Raw genomic sequence first — 17,711 nt, 5'->3', positions numbered from 1 at the left:
ATCTACGTTCTTCAATCGTTATAATTGTGATTGTCAGAACTGAACAGTCACGCCAGTAACCAGGCTGGGTAAGACCGGACGTCTCCTGGGATGATCTCCAAGTTGGTCACTTGCCAGTCGGTTGGCTTAATGCTGAGGACCACGGTTCGGAGCCCGCATTAAACTTTAGGCCCAGTCCAGATAAACCCATAGTTGGTAAAAAGGAGACTCTCTCGTCAAGGTTTTCGTTCCAAGATGCTGTAACTATGCAGATAATAACCCTTATAGACATCACCACAATCGACTACTTCTGAAATAACATCAAAAATTTAATCAAAATTATTTTGTAACTGTTATATCAAGCTTACTTAGTTCTGTAGAATTTTATGATATTCTCTAAATTCAAACAGCTGGTCCGAGGATAGATGTTACAGTCAATTACGGTTGTTATAAGCGGATAAAAACAATCGTTTCGAAGGTTGAAATAACTCTGGCATAAATTAATTTTAGCCAAAGATGATTACATGAAAAATAAGCAGTTAATATTATCTAAATAATACTTTATGCTGACAAGAAGACATTAAAACACTGTTCGCGTATGGCTTCAATTAAAAACAGTTTGATTTGGCGTTGAAGTTTGATGTGAACATTTCTGGAATAGGTACTTTATTAAGACAAGTGTATTTTATCTGTTTTTTTTTGTTATACCAAAAAAAACTAACAAGATCAAATAGGCAATGCTGAAATCGAAATCGATTTAACTGGAATATAATTAAACATATTTGTTTATTATTGTTATTCTAGTTGTTAGTTCTAATTAACTCGATAATTTCAAATCACTAGAGTATATTCTTTTTAATTTTGGATGTATTTTAAAACAGCAGTTCGCGTAAGCCAAACGTTAGCCTCTATTTAATCAGGATAAATGGGTATCGAACTAAATTACATTAGCCCAAGATGCTGTAACTATGCAGGCCATAACCCTTATAGACATCATCACTATCGACTACTTCTGAAAAAACATCAAAAATTTAATCAAAATCATTTTGTAACTGTTATATTAAGCTTACTTAGTTCTGCAGAATTTTATGATATTCTCTAAATTCAAACAACTGGTCCGAGGATAGATGTTACAGTCAATTACGGTTGTTATAAGCGGATAAAAACAATCGTTTCGAAGGTTGAAATAACTTTGGCATAAATTAATTTTAGCCAAAGATGATTACATGAAAAATAAGCAGTTAATATTATCTAAATAATACTTTATGCTGTCAAGAAGACATTAAAACAGTGTTCGTGTATGGCTTCAATTAAAAACAGTTTGACTTGGCGTTGAAGTTTGATGTGAACATTTCAGGAATAGGTACTTTATTAAGACAAGTTTATTTTATCTGCTTTTTTTGTTATACCAAAAAAAATTAACAAGATCAAATATCTAACAAGATCAATTGTTATTCTAGTTGTTAGTTCTAGTTAACTCGATAATTTCAAATCATTAGAATATATTCTTTTTAATTTTGGATATATTTTAAAACAGCAGTTCGCGTAAGCCAAACGTTACCCCCCATTTAATCAGGATAAATGGGTATCGAACTAAATTACATTAGCCGAAATTATAATTCGTTTTAATAGGGGATCCATTTTACAAATTGCGTTTTTAAGTTATTGGATAAGGCTGAAAATTAGGGAAATTGGGTTGCAGAGTGCTTTTTTAATGATACATATACCACAGTATCATTTATCTTGATTTTGGTTATGTTTAGATTTAGTTATTTATTTATTATTGAAGTTATTTCAACTCTTCAAGTACTGTTTAGTGACTCTCCACAGTATGTAATACACGTGAATAAATTATAAAATATACGGATATGTAATAGAGTAGGTTTTTCAATAAGTTGATGTATAATCATTTCATAACCATTTATTATTAAATTAATTTTATTTTAAGATGTTATTTTTTTAATTTAAAATGCACATGGTACATAACAGTTTAATTGAAAAGTCCCCGGCCTGACACATAGATGGCGCTACTGGAATTAAATCCATATGCTTTTTAGCTAGCCCTAACCCTCAAAACCTGCATGTATACATTTGACAGCTGTTGGATCATTATTTTGTGAATTATAGCATTTTGAGTAAAGCAGCTTTTGTTGATAATAATAAATTGATAAAAAGTAATTTCGCGTGTTACATGGTAAAAATACAGTAGAAGCAAAAACTTGGCTTGATGCCGAGTTTCCGGACACTGCCCCAGGAAAATCAACCATCAAGGATTGGTATGCTAAGTTTAGAGATGGTGAAATGAGCACTGAATACGGTGAACGCAGCAGACGCCCAATAAAGGTTGTTACCGACGAAAACATTAAAAAATTCACAAAATTTTGAATGGCCATAAATTGAAATTGAATGAAATAGCAGACACTCTAAAAATATCAACTGAACGTGTACATCTGAGGTCTATTTTGATGCAAAGGACAAATCGAACTACAAAAATGGTATTGAAAAATTAGAGCTATAATCAGTGTATCATCCTTGAAGGGAATTATGTCCAATAAAAAAAAAATAATTTTGCCAAAAAAATGTGTTTTACTATGGTAGGCCTGGGACATTTCAATAGACCTGTTACATTACTCTCACTAGTATATTCCATATAGTTTTAAAACATGGCACAATTTACGCAAATAATTTCAACCTCTGGGAAAGAGTACTATTGAGAGACAATCTTTCTTGGTGTTTTTCGCAAATTGTTTTTTTTTCGCTGCCTTTACGTTTTTGTGGATGTTTCGATTTCTAATATAATAGGGTCATTAACAACTTTATGCTGGTAAGTCTGGATCGTGTTGATTTTGAATTTCTTTCTTGGCTTCAAAATATTTTTGTATAATAATAATTTATTGAGGTGCTTTAATTGGGATTGTCTTCTAAACAAGCACCGCACATTTTGCATATCATATCATATCATGCAAAGTTCTACATATGTCTTTTTAAGATGCTCTTCTTGAGCTTGACATCGAGTGTCATGAAAGAGTATTTTACTATGTTAGGATAGAGAGGCTCTCTAGAAACAATTATCACTGGTAGTTTGTCTATTTATTTGTATGTGAAATCAACATGTGTAGCATACAATTTTATTTGCTAATTCTTTGTCCATTCAGTAATATTATTGATATCTGTTTGTACTTAATTTATAGTGGTCTAAATAGTGTTACTTGTAGCTAGTACAGCAGTATCATCATTAAATATGGTTATTGTTACTCCTTCACATTTAGGGATATGACTAATAAAAAGTAAATACAATATTAGTCTAAGGATACTACCTAGCATTAGACCCACATAGACAGGTTTCCAATTTGAATATTCGTCACAGTATCTTATCACGACTAGAAATATAGAATTTGAGAATCGGGCTCATCTGACTGAGGTAATTTATTTTCCAACGTATTTGAGGCCCTTATGCCACACTCCATCAAAGGTTTGGCTTAAATAATTATTATGCTAATCATTAATATCATTGTTTAATGAACCATTATTTCTATTATACAATTTTTTACTAGCACTATAACATTTGCTTCGAATATTTATAAATTTAATATAAATTTGGAAAATTTTTGTTTATTTGGGTTTATAAAATATTTTAGAGTATCATTGAAAGATTATCAGTATATAATCTTAATATTGTTAATTGAGTGTTCTTTATTTTTGTTGATTTTTTATTCTAGTTAAAATATATTGTTTCAGGACAACTATAATGTACTTCATATATCGGCAATGCATTCTCGAGAGGATGTGGTTAAGCTTCTCCTTGGAAAAAAAGGAGTCGATCCTTATTCAACAGGAGGGGTAAGTTGAAATAATATCAATAGTGTGTTATTTAATCATAAGTAATGTACCATTCTTTTGACGAAGTAAGGAAGATAAATATTAGATCAAAGTTGACATTTTATAAATAATAATGTACATACGAAAACTCATATACATAAAAAAACAACTATTTTGTAGAAATCTTGTACAACGGTAGTCATTTGAGTTAAATAATCTAGCGAATAATTATGATTTTTTTCTTTCGTTGCTCAGAATTATCTTGATTTTACACCTACGGCTTTATGGTTGCGTTTCGTATAATTGAGGTCAAACTTCTATAGATTATATCTTTAGAGCACAGATTATTTCATAGACCATCAGAATTAGTAATTATACAAAGAATAATGGAATAAGGCAAGTTTAGTATACACATTATTATTAAATAAAAATACTAATAGTTACCTTTAATGTAAATCTATGGAAAGTAAAGTTTGTCATAAATGATAAAATTGATTAATTGATTGATTATGATATGGATATGGTTTATATGATATAAAATAAATTTCAACAGGAGAAAAGTTATCAAATTAATTTTAATAACTTCTGAAGATTGAGAGTTTGTCAACAATTACAATTGAAATATTAAAATCGACATTTTTGGCTTTAACATTTTTACATATTTCAAGTAGTTTATTTTTATAGTATCTATATTATTTTCATGTTTTATAATAAAGCTTCATTCTAACAGGTCAATTGAAAAGTCCCCGGCCTACCATAGTAAAATATACTTTTTGGCAAAATTAGTTTCTCTTATTCCACATTATTCCCTTCAAGGGTGTGTATTCCCTTCCTCCAACTTTTCGATACCCTTTTGGTAAAATGATTTGTCCTTTGCTTCAAAATAGGCCTCAGTTTCGGCGATCACCTCTTCAATGGAGAAACATTTCTTCCCAGCGAGCAATCTTTTGTGACCTGAGAACACGTGGTTGAGGATACAATTCGAAGCCCAATTCATGGATTTTCGCCATTGTTTTCACCGACTTGTGACGCGGTTCATTGTCTTCGTGAATCAGCACTTTCTTTTCCTTCAAATGCGGCTGTTTTTTGGCAATTTCGTCCTTCAAACAGTCCAATAACGTTATGTAATAGTCGATGTTGATGGTAAGGACCATTAAAGGTAGAATTAGTCCATGCGCATTCAAAAATACAGACGCCATAACCTAGCCAGCCGACTGTTGCGTTTTCCCATGCTTTGGACTGAGTTCTCTTTGCCGGCCGACTCGAATGACTTTTGATTGGACTTCGGAGTGAAAGGATGGAGCCATGTTTCATCCATTGTCACATATCGACGCAAAAACTATATTACGCTTGATCATTTTCAAACACTGCTTCGGATCATCAACTCGTCGTTGTTTTTGGTTAAAAGTGAGCTCGCACGGCACCCACTTTGCACAGCGCTTTCTCACACTCTCACTTAGAGTGTCTGCTATTTCATTCAATTTCAATTTGCAGTCATTCAAAATTGATTTTGTGGATTTTTTAAATGTTTTCGTCGGTAACAACCGCTTTTGGGCGTCCTCTGCGTTCACCGTCTTTGGTGCTAATTTCACTACGTCTAACCTTGATTGTTGATTTTCCTAGGGCAGTGTCTGGACTCGGCAATAAGCCAAGTTTTTGCTTGAACTGTATTTTTTCCTTCAAAAGCAATATTTTATCAACACGCAAAATTCCTTTTTATCAATTTTTTTCACAGTAACAAAAGTTGCTTCACTCAAAATACTATAATTCATAAACTAATGATCTGACAACTGTCAAATTTATACATGCATTTTTGAGAGTTAGGGCCAACTAAAAAATGGATATTGTACATTGATTGTTGTACAAAATTTTACATTTATAGTTATACATTATATACATATTTTATCTTAGGGTCAAACTCATATAGATAGTATCTATGTAGTTGGGTTTTTGTAACATACTAGTAAAATTTCTACTTATTTAATTAATATTGAAAATGAGTAGGAAAATTAATTAATTAATTAATTAATCGCATAGCTGTAGAACACCTAAGTGATATTTAAAACTATATAAATATTATTGAAATATTATATATCATTATTGGAGGATGTCATTAAGGATCTACGTTATACATACTTTTAAAATAATATATTTTATAAAGGGTGTCTCAAAATGTACGAACGAATGAACTGCCTTTGACCAATCGCACTAATGAGACAGATATTTCTAGCTATGGAAAACAATTCGGTCATTTAAACGACCAATTAACGGAGTACCGCCTAAAAATGATCCAAATGAATGGATGTGACGCAACGACGAAAAAGCTTAATTATTCGCACAACATTTAGCTAATATATTCCAACGTATTCCAATGGAATTTGCCAAGGATATTAATAACAACCTCAATCTGCTACGAATAGCAATCATCATGTTAACATACACATTCAATCACTATTTGCGAATGAGTTTCGTTTGGAATTCGAAGTCACCACTGAACAATCGATCAAGTGCATACAGTAACTGCCGTCGTTGAAAAGATATTTTAAAGAAATAAATTCTGACCAGCATTATTCCTGGACGTCTTACAATATTTTGACCAGGTATGACATTTGGAACTAATCCACAAGTTGAGCAAATTAATTCCCCGAAATGGTCGTCAGCTGCTGGAGTCATATCGTTTTGAAAGAAAATGTATATTCCTGCATGAAGGGGTGTTCTCAATACATAAACCTATTTCTTCTGGGTAGTTTCTTGTGAGATTCTCGTATCTGATTTATACTGCTGATACTAGAACAACAATAGAAACACTATCTGGATCATTTTTCGACGACACAGTTCTCATGGTGAAAGACATATCTCTGCCTAAGGCTTTAGAAAAAGTACAAGTGATAATCAATAAGATCTACAAATGGACTAGAGACTGGAAAATACAGTTTAATAACTATAAATATGTTCATGTTAATTTTGAATTGCGGCGAAATGACAACCTAATTATAGTTAAATGCCTCGATACCCATTTTTGTGGTAGGTTTAATTGGAAACATCACGTTAGACAAAAAGCTGAGCAGATCAGATAATTGTAGAATGAAGCAACTCTACCGATTAGTCTACTAAAATTGAAGATATTTGTATGTCAGTCAATCATATAATAGTAATCAATCATAACTAGTAATCCAACGATTACAAAACCAAATTTCTACGATTAATTACCAGTATTTATCGCTACGTAAGCAAATACAATTAAGATATACAAAGTTATAAGATGTCACCCTAAAATATGAAATAAGGTTATTAAATAACATCAACGTGAGAGTAATTCAGCTACTGAACAACAAGCAGAAAATCAGTAGATTGACGCGAACCAAACCATACGAACTTGTATATAGTATGTGTCAATCTTAACTTTAGCTTAAGTTATTTCGTTTTATTTTATTTTTAGAAATATATACTGATGTATTAATCTCGTACTCACCTTGCTTATAAGCTATAATAAATTTAAAAATAGAATCAGGAAAAAAGCATATCAATATATCAACTTTATAGTTTATTTTAAGGCATTTCAGTATGGTGAAATAGTTTAGTCTTCCTCGACCTGCATTTCTATTGTAATAATTCTTTGCATTACCCCATATTATTTCATTTGGATTAAATATGCAGTGATAGGGAGGAAGACGTAATACTCTGTGGCCATAACATTCACCAATCTAATTTACCATGTATATTTTCTCAAACTTATTTCTAATAAAGCGAGTTATATAAAATACAATTAAATATTTCATTTATATTTGCCGAGTAACAATTTAAATTGTTCATTCTTTAACATGGTTTAGTCAAAACTTATTTTATGTGCTTTAATCCATTCCTTAATTAGCTTTTGTTGGGATCTTCTCCACCAGTGTACTATGATATGGTGCATTGTGTATAACAATAACTGATGGTTCCTCCAAGTTCTTCCACAGTACAGCACTGAACAACAAGCAGAAAATCAGTAGTTTGCAGCGAACCAAACTATACGAAATTGTATAGTGTATAAATGTCACTCTTACCTTCAACTAAAGTTGTTTTGTTTTATTTTATTTCAGGAAATATATACTGATGTATTAATCTCGTACTCGCCTGGCTTATGTGTTGATACAGGTGTAACAGAACTAAGAGTGTCTATAATCTGATAAAGATTATAGACGATTTTCTAAAAACTCTGTACCTGAAATAGTTAATAAATGGCAGGAGTGAAATTAAGGGTTGGGCAGTCTAACAAAAATAGCAAACTGGGGCAAATATAATGTACCTCGAAAATTAGATCTGAAAAACGCGATTTAACAGGATTTTTACTTTTACTATGCCCTTCGATCTCTAAAAATAGTTAATTAGAAAAAAACATGAATATAAATAAATATTGGTTGTTCTTGGTTTTAATTTAATGTAGTTAGAAAGAAATTAAGAAAAGAGCAAATATACATTCTAAATGTAGTAAGGGACAAATACAGATGTAGAAATGTCAATAAACAGGTGTTAATATTATAACAGGATGTAATTGTTATATATTAAATTGTTATTGAATTTTTAGAGTCGGAATCAGACGGCTGTTCATTTAGTAGCGTCGAGACAAACGGGTACAGCCACTGCAATTTTAAGAGCTTTACTGCAGACTGCTGGCAAGGATATCAGATTGAAAGTGGATGGGGTAAGTTAACATACATCTATTTTTTGTTAAGATTTCATTTTTGTTTCTGTAAATTTTCTTTTCTTTCTTCAACAATTGTGTATTTTTTTATTTTACGTTACCATTTTATTATATGGCTTTTATGAACTTCAACTTTTAATTAATTTCTTGTTAAATCAAAATTTAGAGTATAACATTGGCTTTCATATACAAAAATAAAGTTTCTGCCTATGGGACGGAGCTTATGGTGATGATGTACTAATAACAACTGAGAGATTAGATCACCTAAATTAATCCCAAAGCGGGTGGAAATCGGTACCAAATTTGGTGATAAGAGAACGAAAAGAATTTTAGTCAATTCCAACATTCTAAAAATATATCTGGTTGGTGGAAAATCTTATAATATCTTAGAAAAGTGAGAAGGGTAACAAAGATGGGTAGGATGAGTATTACATTTACCCAGAATAAAAGTTATTTCTGTAAAAAAATGCATTTGAAAGATAAATTAATACAGACAGATCTTATTTATCGATTATTTAAATCATTTTATGTTATAATTAGACATTCTAATATGTATCGATAGTATGTGATCGGTCGGAAAAAACTCCAAAGAATTTATGTAGTTTTCATTCAAGGTAGAAAAATTGCTGAATGTGGTTAAATTTTGCACAGCGCGAACCAGACCATTGCATTGTAAATATTTACTATTTTAAGTAGTTTTAAATGTAATTTATTGTACATTAAATATTTTGATGGGCCACACTCTACAAGGATAAGAGTAACTGATACATATTATATTGAACAATGCGTGATATATGCTTTTAAAAACCGCTGTAAACAGAAATTTCAAATATTTCAAATAATACTTTAGCACGGTACAAAAAAACGAAGCAGAGATCCAGTTTAAGAATTCATAGGGAAACTTAATACGTTAAAGCATGTCTAAACACAGATTTTGTAAAGTACTTGATGATGTATTGCTGTTGCGCGTGCTTATAAGTTTGGAAGGCTATTATTAAAATAAACTTCAAAATAACAGTTTCTGCATTTTATTTACTCAAATATAACCAGGTAAGTTACGTGACAATTCTGGATACACTTTCGTTATTTGAACTGCTCAAATATTAAGAAAACATCTATTATCAAATGTATATACGAGTTTATACGAGTAATTAAACTGTATTATACGAGTAATTAAACTGTATTATACGAGTAATTTAAACTTTTCTCTGTTCTAACTCTATTTTTAGTTCTAATCATCTACGTAGAATGAATATTTAGGTAATCTTGTTAAATACATTTGTATTATCTTCAAATTAATAAAACAAAACAAATTTTTCAGTAGATTTGTCATCTGTATAATTTTGACTTGACTTAGCAAATATAGGGTAGTTGATCTCAATAATACAGTTCCCAAATTCCGATTATTCTATAATTGGTCACTCTTTAGATTTTTTATCTGCACATATAAATGTTCTGGCCAAGTGTTATAATGCTGTTATAATGGTATATTAGTTCAATATTCTACCACATTTCATGGTTAGTGTGTCTGGAATACTCACTCACTGCAAGCAATTTTATAAAAGTTCTAGTATTCCTTAAATATTTAAACATTTTATTTCATTTACAGTCACTATGGAGTAATCGTTTCTGAGCAAATATAGATTATTTACCTTGATAAAGCCGAGTTTGTTTCGTTTATCTTTTCTTTCCTATAGTATCACAAAACAATTTTTGACTGTGAAGTATGATGACTCTGAAGTTCAAACGTTGGAATTCAGAAATGATGGTTAGGAAACGATAAGTGATGGCAGTGTTTCGTAGAGATTTGATTGCTGTTTGTCCTCCTACTGTTGCGATTGCCGCGGGTTTGAATCCTACTGGGACATGGTCGTAAATTTATGTTTGTGATTGTTTAAAATTTGTGAATGTTCTAGGCAAGAGTGTAAAATGCGACAAGGAAAATGATCCCAGTAAGACCAGACCACCTTCTGGGATGGTTTCTAAAGTTGGTCATTCGCCGGTCGGTATATATATATATATATATATATATATATATATATATATATATATATATATATATATATATATATATATATATATATATATATATATATATATATATATATGTGTATATATTGTTATTTCAATAGTATATTATTATTACAAATGAATATATTTGTGAATCTTTACAGTCATCTAGTCTATTTCATGACTAATTTTTTTTTGTGACGAGATAAAGATAATTGAATATATCGCAGATGTTAGCTTATTTACCGAAAATATGTAAATATTTTCTAGCCGTCCATCAACGAACGGGATCGTTGACGTTGTCTTTGTGGGAATTGTGTGTCGTGTCGCGTGTCAAAGCAGCGGCGCCAGGTACGGACGTCTGCAACTTTTCGGTGGGGCATTCCGAACTTAATGCAATTGGGCCTGATCTATAGGTTTTATTGGGAAGTCGTTTGGAAAAAATCCAACAATATATATATTTTTTATTTCTTAGTGACGATTTTAGACAAAACTAATCTATGGTTAATCTTCGCAGTTTCCATTTTCGATTACTGCTATTTTAATTTATTAGATACAAAGCCATTTTTCAAATTAGGTGAATAAATTTAAAAAAAAGTATATTGTTACCAGTCGTTGCCGGCCATCCTACAATTTGTCTTTACAATAATTTAATCTAAGTGTATATCTAGGCCCATATGCCTTATCTCAGTCTCTGGTATAATGAGGAGTATGTATGAACTCTACTATTTCTCTATTAAATGCTTCTCACTACACGACACAAGATCAATTGTTATAATTTTAAGTCTCTGCCCTGCTGTGGTATTCTTGAAGAGCTCTAATACTTCGATATTGACATGACAATGACATCTCTCCTCACGTTTCCTTGCGATTCTCTTGATTTCCTGCATAGCAGTCGGTATCTAAAATTATCGGTGTAAGTAATTAGTCCTGTAGTATCTGGGTGCATCTAAAACATTTCGGAGAACTTTGTTCTAAAAAACTTGAATTATATTTATATTCGTCGAATATCTCCACTATTAAATTCGTGTGCTCATATCGGCTCCAACATTTGCTTATATAATATTAATTTATTATGTACTTATTAACCTATAAATTATCCTGTATTTTAACTCCAGTTTTTTCCTCTTCTTTTTTATATATTCCTTCCAGCGAAGTCTTGCATCAACGTTCATTCCGAGATACAGAGGTTGTTGCTGTATTGAAAGGTATTATTATTTATTGTTGTAACAGGTCAATTGAAAAGATTCCGGCCTACCATAATAAAACACATTGTTTTGGCAAAATTAGTTTTTTTATTCAACATAATTCTCTTCAAGGGTGATACATTATAGCGACCCTCCATCTTTTCGATACCATTTTTGTAGTACGATTTGTCCTTTGCTTCTCGAACTTTGCACACTTACGACGAATCGACGAAATAGTCGTTGGGTGCCAAATCTGTAAGATACGGTGGATGAGGAAGCAATTCGAAGACCAATCCATGAATTTCTTTCTTTCTGTCTTCCATCACCCATTGTCTTAGTGAAGCAGCACTTTCTTTTTCTTGAAATGCGGCTGTTTTCGGCGGTATAACACTATGTAATAGTCGCTGTTGATGGTCTTTCCTTTTTTAAGGTAGTCAATGAAAGTTATTCTATGTGCGACCCAAAATACAGACGTCATAACCTTGCCAGCCGACTCGGATATCTGTCGATTGGACTTCGGAGTGAAATGGTGGAGCCATGTTTCGTCCATTGGCACCAGATATCGACGGAAAAACTCAGATTTATTACGCTTGATCATAACATCTTCAAATACTGCTCCGAATCATCAACTAGTCGTTGTTTTTGGTCAAAAGTGAGCTTGCGCGGCACCCACTTTGCACAGAGCTTTCTCGTATCCAAATATTCGTGAATGATATGATGAATACGTTCAGATGAAATCTTTAGGGTATCATCTATTTCGTTCAATTTCAATTTACGGTTATTCAAAATCATTTTAACGAATTTCTTTTAATTGCTTTTGTTGGTAACAACCTCTTTTGGGTGTCTACTGCATACATCGCCTTCGGTGCACATTTCACCACGTCTAAATTTAGCATACCATTACTTGATGGTTGATTGTCCTGGGTCAGTATCCGGAATCTCGACATCTAGCCAAGATATTGCTTCAACTGCATTTTTTCCCTTCAAAAAGCAATATTTTATCAACATGCAAAATTCCTTTTTATAAATTTTTTTCACAATATCAAAAATTGTTTCACTCAAAATGCCATACTTCACAAACTAATGATCCGAGAGCTGTCAAATTTATACACGCATCTTTTGAGAGTTAGGGCTAAATACAAAACATATGGATTTAATTCTAGTAGCGCCATCTATGTGTTAGGCCGGGGATATTTCAATTGACCTCTTAAGTGTTTGTGTCGCCTGATTATACGTGAATTGTACAAGCACAAATTTACTTTCGTTAATTTTTACGTTACAGGTTGGGGTGTAATTATTTAAACTGTCACTGTTGTATATTTCGTGTGGCTTCTTCGCCATTATCTCCGGTAACAAATATCATAGTATTATAGATTTGGTAAAGAATTGGCCGCAATGCACTTCCTTGTGGTAGACCTGTTTAGCTTCTTTTATTTTAGCCTCTTGTTTGACTCTAAACATAATGCCTGCAATGTAAGATTTTAATAGTTCAGTGTGTTGTTTCGCTAATATTTTGTGTAGCGTATGAACAAAGCCGTCATACTATACATTATTGAAGGCTTGTGTCTCATCTAAGACTATAGCTGAATATATATTAATTATATCTGTTATTGTACGCACTTGATAAACTGTTAACAAACACAAATTATAGGGGTATAAGGTTTATTATCTCAATTATATTTGAAAAAAATAATGAACGTTGTTTTGTTTAAATGTTGGGTCTGTGAATATAGATATTATTGTGATACATTATTACAACTCGGTGTAAACTATAACTAGCTAGCTATATAACATTAAAAATCATATTCATTTAAAAGCAACCTCTGCAAGTTCCATTAAACCCTTTCGTGGGTTATCTTCACACCATCTAAAGCCTATATTACCCAACAGTGTATGAAGGGATTTTCTACATCACTCAAATAGGTATAACATATATGTTTTGACTTTTTGTGGATACTTTCCAGGCTAACAATTTTCTCTGAAATAATTGTGTTAAATTATGTTTCGACTGAAACAACTACTTACTGTTTTTACACATTTCGTATATTTGACCTCTGATACAGCTAGTAGGGCAGTATAGCAACCTGATCTTTATTCGTCACCCGTTTCGCATAAAGACGATTTCTTTTAGGTGAATTTAAGGTTATGTTTCAGTAAAAACCGCGACTATTTGACATTCATTAAAACATAGCGTTAGAACAATGTTTGATGGTTTATAACCCGTAATTTTAATATTTTGAAGAATTTTTCAGACGTTTGACAACGGACAACTTTTCTGGGCTCTTTCGATTACATGTTACAACAGCATTCTATCTCTTTAAATAGAATAAAATGAGAATGATAATATTATCTGACTGTAAAACGAACTTTAAACTTTCGACACACACATATTGATCACGTTTGTCACTACTGTTTTTAATAGACTATAGTCTAATATCCAATGCTAAGGTCTCTAAATGTAAATTGTAATTGTTCATCTTAGCTTGAGTAAATTAGCTTAAAACTGTCTTATAAAGTGCTTCAATAAGCTTATTTTATCGAGAATCCTGAGAATTGTACTAATTATGATATACACATAAGTTATGAACCCTGTAGCATTTAATAAAACAACTTTTAATTTAGTTTAAAACAATTTTATTTTATAAACGAAATCCTCATTTCTAGATACTCACCAATCTCGTAGTCTGGCATAATTTTAATATTTTTTTAGAGAGGAAAGATCCCTTTGCTATTGGCTGTGGAAGCTGGAAATCAGTCGATGTGCAGAGAATTATTGAGTTCTCTGACATCAGAACAACTAAAAGCAGCTGCTGCCAATGGGGATACCGCCCTTCATTTAGCAGTAAGAAGAAAAGACATCGATATGGTATGAACTTATAACTATTTACCTATGTATTGTATAAGCTTTCTGGGGCAAACAGTAACATATTATTTGTTTGTACGATTTAAATTTATAGGTTAGGATATTGGTTGATTATGGCACCAATGTGGACATTCGTAATGGTGAAGGTCAAACCCCATTGCATATTGCGGCGGCAGAAGGTGACGAGTTATTAGTTAAGTACTTCTATGGAGTCAGAGCATCGGCTAGTATCACGGATTTTCAAGACAGGACACCAATGCATCTAGCAGCTGAAAATGGACATGCAAATATTATAGGTAACATCATAAAATTATTAATACAATTGAAACAAAATCGTGGCTCTTTGCAGAACTGTTAGCTGATAAATTTAAGGCCAGTATTTTCGAAAGGACAAAAGACGGATCGACATTAATGCACATAGCATCCCTTAATGGTCATGCAGATTGTGCCATGATGCTTTTCAAGAAGGGTGTATATTTGCATATGCCTAATAAAGTAAGACCAAATAGTATTTATATAAAATAACATCGCTATATTTATTTTAAAATGCAAAGGTTATATATAAAATTATTTTATTTGCTTTATGGGGCTTCAATTTCTTGGTGGCTGGCTATTTCAACATAATTTATTTATATAGCATTAGTAATGCACGTCATCAGAGTTAGTACGTCGCAATGTTGCAATGGTTTATAACCTCTAATTGTTATCGCCACTGTTTTAAATAATATTGCAGACATTTGATCAAACCTAGTTATTTAATAGGAAATTTATCATAAAGTTATAGTTATCATAGTTAAAATATACTCAGTGTAGTAACAGAGTGAGTTAATGTGGCAGAATATTTCCTTATTAATAACAAGTAATAATGTCAATATGTCCTATTGGCTTCTGAACTGGAACTACGTTAATTATAATGGTAGCTACTAAGTTTACGACATAGCTCTTATCTTCATTCAGATTGATTTCGTATTAATGAATATAAAATTCTTCTCATTTCCTTTCAAAATTGCATAGCACTACTAGATTTACTAGGATCACAATTTTCTGCCTCTTGATTGATTTTAGTTCTTTAATTTTGATCACTCCAATATCTCTAAGCTTTCGAAATTCTCAGGGAGCATTGTATACTCCTGTCATCTTTAAATGGACCCTTTTAGACTTGGATGGTTTAGATATTACGACTCTTTAGCACCATTCCAATACATTTTGCTGTTCTGCTTGAAGATGTTCAAAGACCTCTAAAGGTGCTTTGGCTTTTCCTTTTCATGTTTACCATTCTATGACATATTCATTAGTCATCCTTAGTCTTTTTTCTGTTCATTATATTACGTTCATTTTAAGGAAATATTTGAAGTTCGTTTTCTAAGTAGTTGGAAACACGTGTGTTGTTATATCTCATTATTGTATTAAAATATCTAAGAAATTCATTTTTGCATCTAAGTTCCAAATGAAAAAGATATCGTACACATACAGGAGATTGATGCAATATAGATAACTATGCTATATAGTTCATCTTGTCGCAAGTAGGTAACACTACTTCCGTGTAAAAAATGCCTTGCGTATGTATTGTTCAGTTTACATGCAAAGTCTTGTAGATATATATCAGCGTATTATAACAGGTCAATTGTAAAGTCCCCGGCCTCTCACATAGATGGCGCTACTAAAATTAAGTCCATATGGCTTTTAGTAGTCCTAACCCTCAAAAAACGCGTGTATAAATTTAACAGCTGTCGGATCATTAGTTTGTGAATTATAGCATTTTGAGTGAAGCAACTTTTGTTATTGTGAAAAAAATGGATAAAATATATTACTTTGTGTTGATAATATATTACTTTTTGAAGGGAAAAATACAGTTGAAGCAAAATCTTGGTTTGATGCCGAGTTTCCGTACACTGCCTAAGTTTAGACGTGGAGAAATGAGTACCGAAGACGATGAACGCAGTGGACGCCCAAAAGAGGTTGTTACCGACGAAAACTTTTAAAAAATCTACAAAATAATTTTGAATGACCGTAAATTAAAACTGAATGAAATAGCAGACACTCTAAAAAGATATCAACTGAATGTGTACATCATATCATTCACGAATATTTGGGTATGAGAAAGCTCTGTGCAAAGTGGGCGCCGCGTGAGCTCAATTTTGACCAAAAACAACGACGAGTTGATGATTCGGAGCAGTGTTTGAAGATGATCGATATGTGATAATGGATGAAACATGGCTCCATCATTTCACTCCGAATCCAAGTCCAATCGACAGTCATCCGGATGGACTGCAAACGATGAACCAAAAACAACACGGTGAAAATTCTATATAGCTAACATTCACGAAAGGATTGTGATTGGGCAACACTTTTTAACGGCAGCCAACGCTAAGCCGCGAAAGAAATGGTGCAATGATCATAAAACCTGGATACTTGATGACTGGAGGAACACGCTTCTATGGTTCCATGATTCATTGTTTGCATTTTTCTTATAAACGGCCAAATGAAACTAGATTATCTGCCTCCTACAGTCGAGCATGGGAAAGAATCCGTTATGATTTATGTTTCAATAACATGGTATTCGGCTTGTCATTTCATTCACATCACTAACCGGTTTACTGCGAATAAACATCTCGATATCCTCAATGATAAAGTTCTTATTATGACCAGAATATTGCTGCCAAATAATGCCATATTCTCAGATGGAAATGCAGCTATACAAATAGACGCAAAGGTTCAGTCTTGGTTTGAATATCATCAAAACATCTTTCATCTTTCCTGAACAGCATAGTCACCAGATATTCTAGGAATGTATTTAACGAATAATTGAAACTGATTTAAAAGTAAATGGCGGTTCAACATATTATAACAATAAATATTATATCAATATATTAAAATGAATATTAGTATGTCAGGTGTTCATATTATTTTGTCCATCCCCTGTACCTAAACCAGACGGTACATCTACGTCCTTGTTCTTAATATGTTGGCTATGATATTATTAGGTATATTCCTGTAAAATATAATTAACAATTAAAATAAGCTTAATTAACAAATATAGTAAGGTAGCTTATTCCATTCTCTTTGTCCTTGACGGTTGCAATGGTTTTGTTACATTCTATCACCAAATTGAATGTATAATAAAGTAGTTAGCGTTCCATTTTTGATTGAATCAAGGTTTTGCGCAAAG

The 17,711-nt window shown here is 32.1% G+C and overlaps 1 protein-coding gene across 6 annotated transcripts in view; it reads left to right on the top strand.

Moving 5' to 3' along the window:
* The window catches only part of nompC (no mechanoreceptor potential C), an 81,370-nt gene that overhangs the window by 22,089 nt on the left and 41,570 nt on the right, over window positions 1-17,711 (top strand). For all 6 annotated transcript variants that reach the window (XM_076394714.1, XM_076394713.1, XM_076394712.1 and 3 more), the window contains exons 4-8: window positions 3,718-3,819; window positions 8,366-8,482; window positions 14,390-14,545; window positions 14,637-14,838; window positions 14,892-15,037. In XM_076394714.1, coding sequence (XP_076250829.1) covers window positions 3,718-3,819; window positions 8,366-8,482; window positions 14,390-14,545; window positions 14,637-14,838; window positions 14,892-15,037 — 723 coding nt within the window. The remainder of the gene's footprint in view (window positions 1-3,717; window positions 3,820-8,365; window positions 8,483-14,389; window positions 14,546-14,636; window positions 14,839-14,891; window positions 15,038-17,711) is intronic.

Source organism: Rhynchophorus ferrugineus, unplaced genomic scaffold (genome assembly GCF_030347505.1).
Source record: "Rhynchophorus ferrugineus isolate W39M unplaced genomic scaffold, kcgeb_rfMv2 rfM2, whole genome shotgun sequence".
In the NCBI taxonomy this organism is placed as follows: Eukaryota; Metazoa; Arthropoda; class Insecta; order Coleoptera; family Curculionidae; genus Rhynchophorus; species Rhynchophorus ferrugineus.
Note: the sequence above shows the minus strand (reverse complement) of the source record. Positions and strands in the feature narration are given on the sequence as shown.